At 29.8% G+C, this 7146-nt stretch overlaps 1 protein-coding gene across 4 annotated transcripts; it reads left to right on the forward strand.

The window, feature by feature from the left end:
- The first annotated feature begins 902 nt into the window (after positions 1–902).
- On the forward strand, positions 903–5768 carry LOC131666843 (ribosomal protein S6 kinase beta-1-like). 4 transcript variants are annotated; one of them, XM_058939822.1, is made up of 13 exons: positions 903–926; positions 1357–1444; positions 1563–1603; positions 2057–2231; positions 2480–2563; positions 2627–2760; positions 3171–3233; positions 3299–3427; positions 3933–4023; positions 4084–4200; positions 4262–4501; positions 4567–4715; positions 4786–5768. In XM_058939822.1, the coding sequence occupies exons 2-13, from the start codon at positions 1358–1360 to the stop codon at positions 4826–4828; spliced, it is 1353 nt and encodes a 450-aa protein (XP_058795805.1). In that variant the 5' UTR covers positions 903–926; position 1357; the 3' UTR covers positions 4829–5768. The 4 variants fall into 4 exon arrangements, with proteins under 4 accessions (XP_058795805.1, XP_058795802.1, XP_058795803.1 ...); XM_058939819.1 differs by lacking the exon at positions 903–926 and adding an exon at positions 938–1264 and having other exon boundaries at positions 1345–1444; XM_058939820.1 differs by lacking the exon at positions 903–926 and adding an exon at positions 938–1264.
- Positions 5769–7146: the final 1378 nt, after the last annotated feature.

Raw genomic sequence — 7146 nt, forward strand, 5'->3', positions numbered from 1 at the left:
AAGCTTGAGAGAGGTTTCTAAACGAGCTGTCCGTATGACTGTGCATTAACTATAGTTATTCTATAACAGTATTTATTTATGTAAGTGTCATTATAATGTGTTATTATTTAATCATTTTTGTAAAAATCTATATTTTCCGTATTATCTTTGTCGCAGAGTTTATTAACTACTTCATTTTTTCTAATGATTTTTAATACGCGTCTTTCACAACGTTCTGTGCACTCTTTTTCTCTTTTTATTTGCTGCAATATGTAATCGGAATTTTGCTGCGACGGTAAATTTACTGAAGGAATATTTGTTTACTTTAACCTTTTTGTGGATCCTTAAATTAAAAAAAAAGGAATTTAGAAATTATGAGCTATATCTCATATGAAATAAGTTTTGCGGTAATCGTTTATTTACCACTTAAAAAAAAGTCATTGGGAGTAAAATGCTTTGAACAAACTCTTCAATAGTTGTTTTGTTTCACTTGTGATATCCAAAGCTTTAATCCATAAACATTACAAATTAATTAGTTTAGCAATCTCAAATATATTTGTACGGTGAATAATTTTTGTATATGAAAGAAAAACATAGAAAGTTAATTTAGTGTCAACGCGTGTTCGCGAACGAGTTTCTCACACAATAAGCGCAAGATTGCTTTTTGTTAGTAACGTTTAATTTTGAAGTTTATAAGATATGTTATCTTTAAAAAATAATTTTTTACCTTTTTATGCAAAAAATACGTTACGTAACTATAAATAACTAAGTAATCAACAATCGTCTTCTCACTTTCAGATGTAAACACAAGTAGAAACTTCTCGCGCGAATCTCTCTCACGGCTTGCGATTTCGGCCGCTAGGAGCACTGATGCTAGTTTTTCCGATTCCATCCCAATACTAAAAGTTATAATAAGTATAACTTTCAAGTATATGTTGTGAGTGAAGGTATGTAAGTGTGTGCGTGTCGAATGTCGTGTAAGGTTCATGTCCGAAGTATGACATGGTTCAAGTGATGGGAGGAGTCGCAATTGTTCACATTGATTAAGTTTGTTTGCAGTTTTATTCAATTTTCTTTTGCTGAAAAGATTGATTAAAAATTTTATTTGAAATTAACTTGACTTGTATACAAGAATCGGTGACGTATAGGTTACTATGGTACTAGATTACAACGGTTACATTTGAGCAGACCTGTAGAGTGGAAAACGTGTCTTGAAACCCATAAAGACTTAATTGATCTCTAGATTTGATTATGCTTGATAAACTTTCGAGTTAAAAATTAATAGGTGCAATTATTCAAGAGTTACATATTACGTTAATTTATAGTAGAAGAAGAGCTTGAGTGAGGGAATTTCTTTGTTGACAGTTTTTATTTCAGAATGGCTGCAGTATTTGATATTGAATTACATGATACAGACGTCATACAAAAAGATGACTCTGAAGATGATGTTATTGAAATAAGCGAGGTAAATTCATTATCTGGATAATCTTTTATTTCTATGCATTTGAAGTGTTGTAGAGAAAAAATTTATTATAGACTAAGCTGAAAAATCATAAGAAGAATAAATATTATTTTTATTCTAGGAAGAGTACAATGCTAATCCAAACGTCAATGAAATCATAGAGTAGGTATTTTTAAGGCACAGTTTTAAAAATATTTATATTTTATTGTAATACTTCATTTTTCTGCAATTAACAATTATCTTTAAACAACTATTGTTTTATTAGCAAACAGTATCAATTCCTGTAAGATACTGAAGGTTCTTTATAGAAGCAGATATACGTTGGAAAAATAGACAGGAACAAGAAAATAAAGTTTGTTATGTTTTGCCTTTTCAATTTTTAATGACATTGACTAATAAAATAAAATATGTATAATTGTAGGACAATAGATTATATTTTAGCGTTCCTGTCACTGTCTTTCCAACTTATGGAAGTACAAGGAATATTTTTATAAATCATTTGAGAATTATACCTATCAAATTGTTTTCAATATAGTTTTTCATTTAGCTGTAAATTGATTTTCAACTGGACATAACACTATAAATCCAATTATTAAACTTAATTATTTTGTTCAGATCTGAAGGAATAGAAGCTGTTGCAATATCTGAACAGAACGTTAATCAGGGAAGAGAACGAGTTGGACCACAAGATTTTGAATTATGCAAAGTTATTGGAAGAGGTGGCTATGGCAAAGTATTTCAAGTACGCAAAACAACTGGAAATGATAGTGGCACTATCTTTGCTATGAAGGTAAACATTTTATAATGACATGATTTTTCAATTAAAATATATTGGCTGAAAATTACAATCTAACTTATGAATGAGTTATTATATGAAATATATCCAAATTCTACCTGAAATCTATTATGAACAGTTATCTGTCTATTTAAAGAACGAGAGCAAGTGAACAGAGCCTCACTAATTGACTATTTAATAATCTTTTATGAGACCTGGTTTTGGTTTTCAAACAAGTTAAGTTTTATTTATGCTCTTTTTAGGTTTTGAGAAAAGCATCAATAATTAGAAATCAAAAAGATACTGCTCATACCAAAGCAGAAAGGAATATTCTTGAAGCTGTGAAGGTATAAAAATTATCAACTATATGCATCAATTACATTCTTATATGTTCTTTGTATGTTTAACAGCATCCATTTATTGTCGATCTTATGTATGCCTTTCAAACTGGTGGAAAATTATATTTGATACTAGAATATATGTGTGGTGGTGAACTTTTTCGCCACTTAAACGACGAAGGAATATTTTTAGAAGATACTGCTTGGTAATTATATATTAAAGTTAATATCTAAAATAAATCCAAATTCCAATAATTGATAAATTATTCATAACGGCAACTATAATTTTTAAATTAATTTAATTGAGAGCTAGCAGTATTCTAAATTGAAATAATTGTATTAACAAAGAAAATATAGATATTTGCCATTCTTTAAAACTTAAATTTCAAATATACATTTTGATATTAAATTATTATCAGAATATATTATTATTTTGAAAAAGCGTGTAACTAATCCTTGACATTCTTTAAGTAGTTAGTTTTTATTAGAATGAAATAATAAGGTTGAAAGCAAGCGAGTTATAATGTAAAATAATCATCATTGCCATTATGTTCTTAACTTTAAAAGCTTGCTGATTATTTTATACAGAGTTGATAATATTTGTAATATTTTTAAGCTTTTACTTGTCAGAGATAATATTGGCTCTACAACATCTACACTTGCAAGGAATTATTTATAGGTAAATAGTTTTATGAAAATATACAAGACTTAAGAGGGAAAAGAATGCATTGGTCATTTTTTCAGAGACTTGAAGCCAGAAAACATTCTGTTAGATGCAGAAGGACATATTAAGTTGACTGATTTTGGACTTTGTAAAGAACATATACAAGAAGGTGTAGTAACACACACTTTCTGTGGTACAATTGAATATATGTGAGTAATAAGATCAAATAATTCATATTATCCACCATAAATTAATTTTTGGTTTTAAATGTATAAGTTGCATTAAGCGCAGCTTTGAAATAGTACATTACGATACAAGTGCGGGAAAGTAGACTCTTGTCTCGTGTGGCGTTTACTCCCGAGCGAAATGAGGGTGGAAAGGCACACGAAACGAGAAACTCTTTCCCGAACATGTGTCGTACCGTATTTTTTTATATGACGTGTTGAAAGTGCAATTATTAACGCACGTTTTTTGCCGAACGTGTGACGTAAAACGCATAAAACGTTCTGTACGTCGTATAAAAAAATACGGTACGACACATGTTTGGGAAAGAGTTTCTCAAGTGTGCCTTTCCACCCTCGCTTCGCTCAGGAGTAAACGCCACACAAGATAAGAATCTACATTTCCGCACTTGTATCGTATTGTACTATTTTTTGCAAAATTTGTTTATTTAGAAAAATAACTATTGGGTTACTAATTTCACTTTTTTGTCAGGGCCCCTGAGATCTTAACAAGAAGTGGACATGGTAAAGCTGTTGATTGGTGGAGTCTTGGCACTCTTATGTATGACATGTTAACTGGATCTGTAAGTATTTTCCAAGTTTTCAAAGAAGCAGTTTATTATTATAACGATGCTTTATTGCAGCCACCATTTACTTCTAACAATAGGAAAAGCACTATTGAAAAAATTTTAAAAGGCAAGCTAATTCTTCCACAGTATCTTACACCAGATGCCAGAGATCTTATTCGAAAATTATTAAAAGTGAGTGATATTGTGTTATTCTGTTGTAAGTGCATATTGTAATTTGGTATAATTATATTAGAGACAGGTAGTTCAGAGATTAGGCTCTGGATCTTCAGATGCAGAACAAATTAAAGTTCATCAATTTTTCAAACATATTAATTGGAGCGACGTCATATTCCGAAAGTTAGAACCGCCATTCAAGCCAACTTTGGCAAGTGAAGATGACGTATCGCAATTTGACAAACGATTTACAACCTCAGCGCCAATAGATTCTCCAGCCGAATGTACTCTTAGTGAATCTGCTAATAAAGTTTTTCAGGTAATAATCATAAATAATAGTGTAAGATTAACGCAATCGATTAATCGCATTACTATTCTATATAGGGGTTCACATATGTTGCACCAAGCATATTAGAAGATATGTCTCAACCACGAATTGTGAATGCTAAAAGTCCACGAAAAAATAATATACGCAGTTTTTCTCCGCGGAGTAATCATTTTAATTTGCATAATTCGCACGTATCAAACCATAGGTAAACAGTTATTTTTTAACATTATATTGAAATGTTTTAATGTATTTTTCAACTGAACTCTATTTTTCAGGCTCAATGGAGTTGAGGATGCAGAAATGATTGAAATAAGTTAATTATTCATTTACAGCTTTGCTTTTTTATTTATTTTTTGAGCTTCTTGAATCAAACTTTTCAGCTTGAGATTTCGTAAATAGAAAAGTAAAAGTTTGATTAATTGTTTAAAGCATACTTAACCGCGATGCTCAATGGCTATGCATAGCTTATTTTTTTCAATTTTTGCAGTGTTTCCGACAATATTTGTTGAAAGTAGTGTGTTTGGTATGGTGTGGTGTTACCAACTCAATTCAATTTAGTACTAATATTTTATATGAAGCATAACGAGTATAGTATAACGTTTTTTTGTTATTATCTAAAGCCGTTGTAGCGGTTCGAGACAAGTTATTCTGGAATATATTTTACATTCGATTCATTAAGTAAAAGTTGCGAAAATTTACTATATTGCGAAAAGTTGATATACCTTCATACAATGAAATCAATATTATTATTTACAAAGAGCATGAACAGATCATTTGAAAAAAAATGTTTTTATTAATATTTACAGCCAGTTTTTACACTTATGGCAATGCAGATTTATTGAAATAAAACAAAAAAATATGTTTCGTCGATACAAAGTAATGTTATCGTAATTATTATAAACTAAGGAATCAAACATGACTGATAAGCACACTGCAACTTTTATTAAAGCAATAATGATTTTACAATCCTGTGTGTGTGTGTGTGTGTGAGAGAGGGGGGGGGGGGGGGGGTAGATAGAGAGAGAGACTTCTTTGCCCTGGACGCATCAAATGTAAAATGTATTTTATTTTATGCAATCTAAGGGCAAAAATGGCATACAAACACGGCAAATACAGTAACAAATTAATTTTGGTCGTGCTATTGAATAGATGCCAAAACTTTCTTTCCAATACATCATTTTCATTTTCTGTTTCTTTTGTTCACAAAAAATGTAATTTCTAAATAAAGATATGAAAATAAAATCTCAAAGTAATCTTATTCATAGTAATAATACTTTTAAACGTCCTTTTTTTCAATTTGTGTATACTGCCGGTCACGTACTTATACCCCCTACTCTAGCAAAATCAGTCAAATTTACAAATTTTTATCTCTGATATGAAATAACGTACAGAGAGCCAATTTTTTATATATATCTTATATATCTCTTGGAAAGAGCTTTCAAAATATGTACTTCACGACTTCATAAAATTGTTTATTTAATTTTTACAAATGATTTTTTGATATAAAATGCCAAAATTTTTTCTTATCCTTGAAATTATTTCGGACGTGAGATAAAAGTGATCAAAAAATTTCGCAAAATGCATTTTATAACTCATTCCAAGCCCTATCCGAACCATTCATTACAAAATTTTTTTAATCAACTGTAACGCGCGTACGAACATTTTTTCCTTTGTCACTGGGGGCCTATTCTGAAAAAAAATTTGGTGGTAAATCAGTTTGTCACTTCAGTTTACCATAGAATTAATCACTTTAGATGTGATAAATGCTTATGACATGTGCTAAAATTTTTTTTCAGAATAGGCCCCCTGTGTTACCTGGGTTATAATAAGAAAAGTGTACAGATCTATGTTACCGACTAATTTTTCAGGTGCATATGCGTATATGATAGTAGTGAGAAATAATATTTATTCTTTGACGGATGGTTATAATATTTTGATTGGGTAGAAAAACTGCGTATGATTTTTGCTAACGATTGAATAGATTTATTTATCTAAAAACTTTATTAAAACTCTACGCAGATACAGTTATCGATGATCTGTGAGCGATCAACTTTGATAATTTCGTTATCATTGAAAATAATATTTCATTAATATTAATATAGAGAGATTTAAAACATTAAGGACACCATTTTATCGAGGATCTGATATTTGTTTACTTACTTTGCTGTTGACAATCAAACTAGTTTTCAAAATCTTAATCTCTGGAAATTAAAGTTTCTCTAAGCAGATATTCAAGATGAAGTTACGATTCCATTCATAATTGTTGACAACAAAGTAAGTATTTTGATATAACTTTGTAATATGTTCAACTAACATAAGTTAATTATTGAATGTGATTGTGACATGTATGCGTATTCATGCTCACAAATTTCTCTCTCATTCTTTTGGGAAAATATACTTTAAAATCGAAATGACTATTTACCAGGACCAGTATCTTTAAATTTACTCTGTTATTAATATTCCATTACGATATACAAATACAGGTTGAAAAATATTTCTACATAATTATTCTTTAATGGAATAAAATTATGTTTCAAGAAATTGATGACAAATACCGTTTGTTATATTAAGTTCGTGTTAAAGCAATAGTGGATGATTCTGTATAGTCTATACATCATAAAAAATTTAAACACGAT

This window comes from Phymastichus coffea, unplaced genomic scaffold, assembly GCF_024137745.1.
Source record: "Phymastichus coffea isolate CEN01 unplaced genomic scaffold, Cenicafe_Pcof_1.1 PCOF00061, whole genome shotgun sequence".
Lineage (NCBI taxonomy): Eukaryota > Metazoa > Arthropoda > Insecta > Hymenoptera > Eulophidae > Phymastichus > Phymastichus coffea.

Bases quoted from the DNA above. Each gene is read 5' to 3' on its own strand.
- LOC131666843 (XM_058939822.1), top strand. From the start codon at position 1,358: ATGGCTGCAGTATTTGATATTGAATTACATGATACAGACGTCATACAA. The intron at 3,428-3,932 runs GTGAGTAATAAG...CTTTTTTGTCAG, and splicing joins TGTGGTACAATTGAATATAT to GGCCCCTGAGATCTTAACAA. The intron at 4,024-4,083 runs GTAAGTATTTTC...GCTTTATTGCAG, and splicing joins ATGACATGTTAACTGGATCT to CCACCATTTACTTCTAACAA.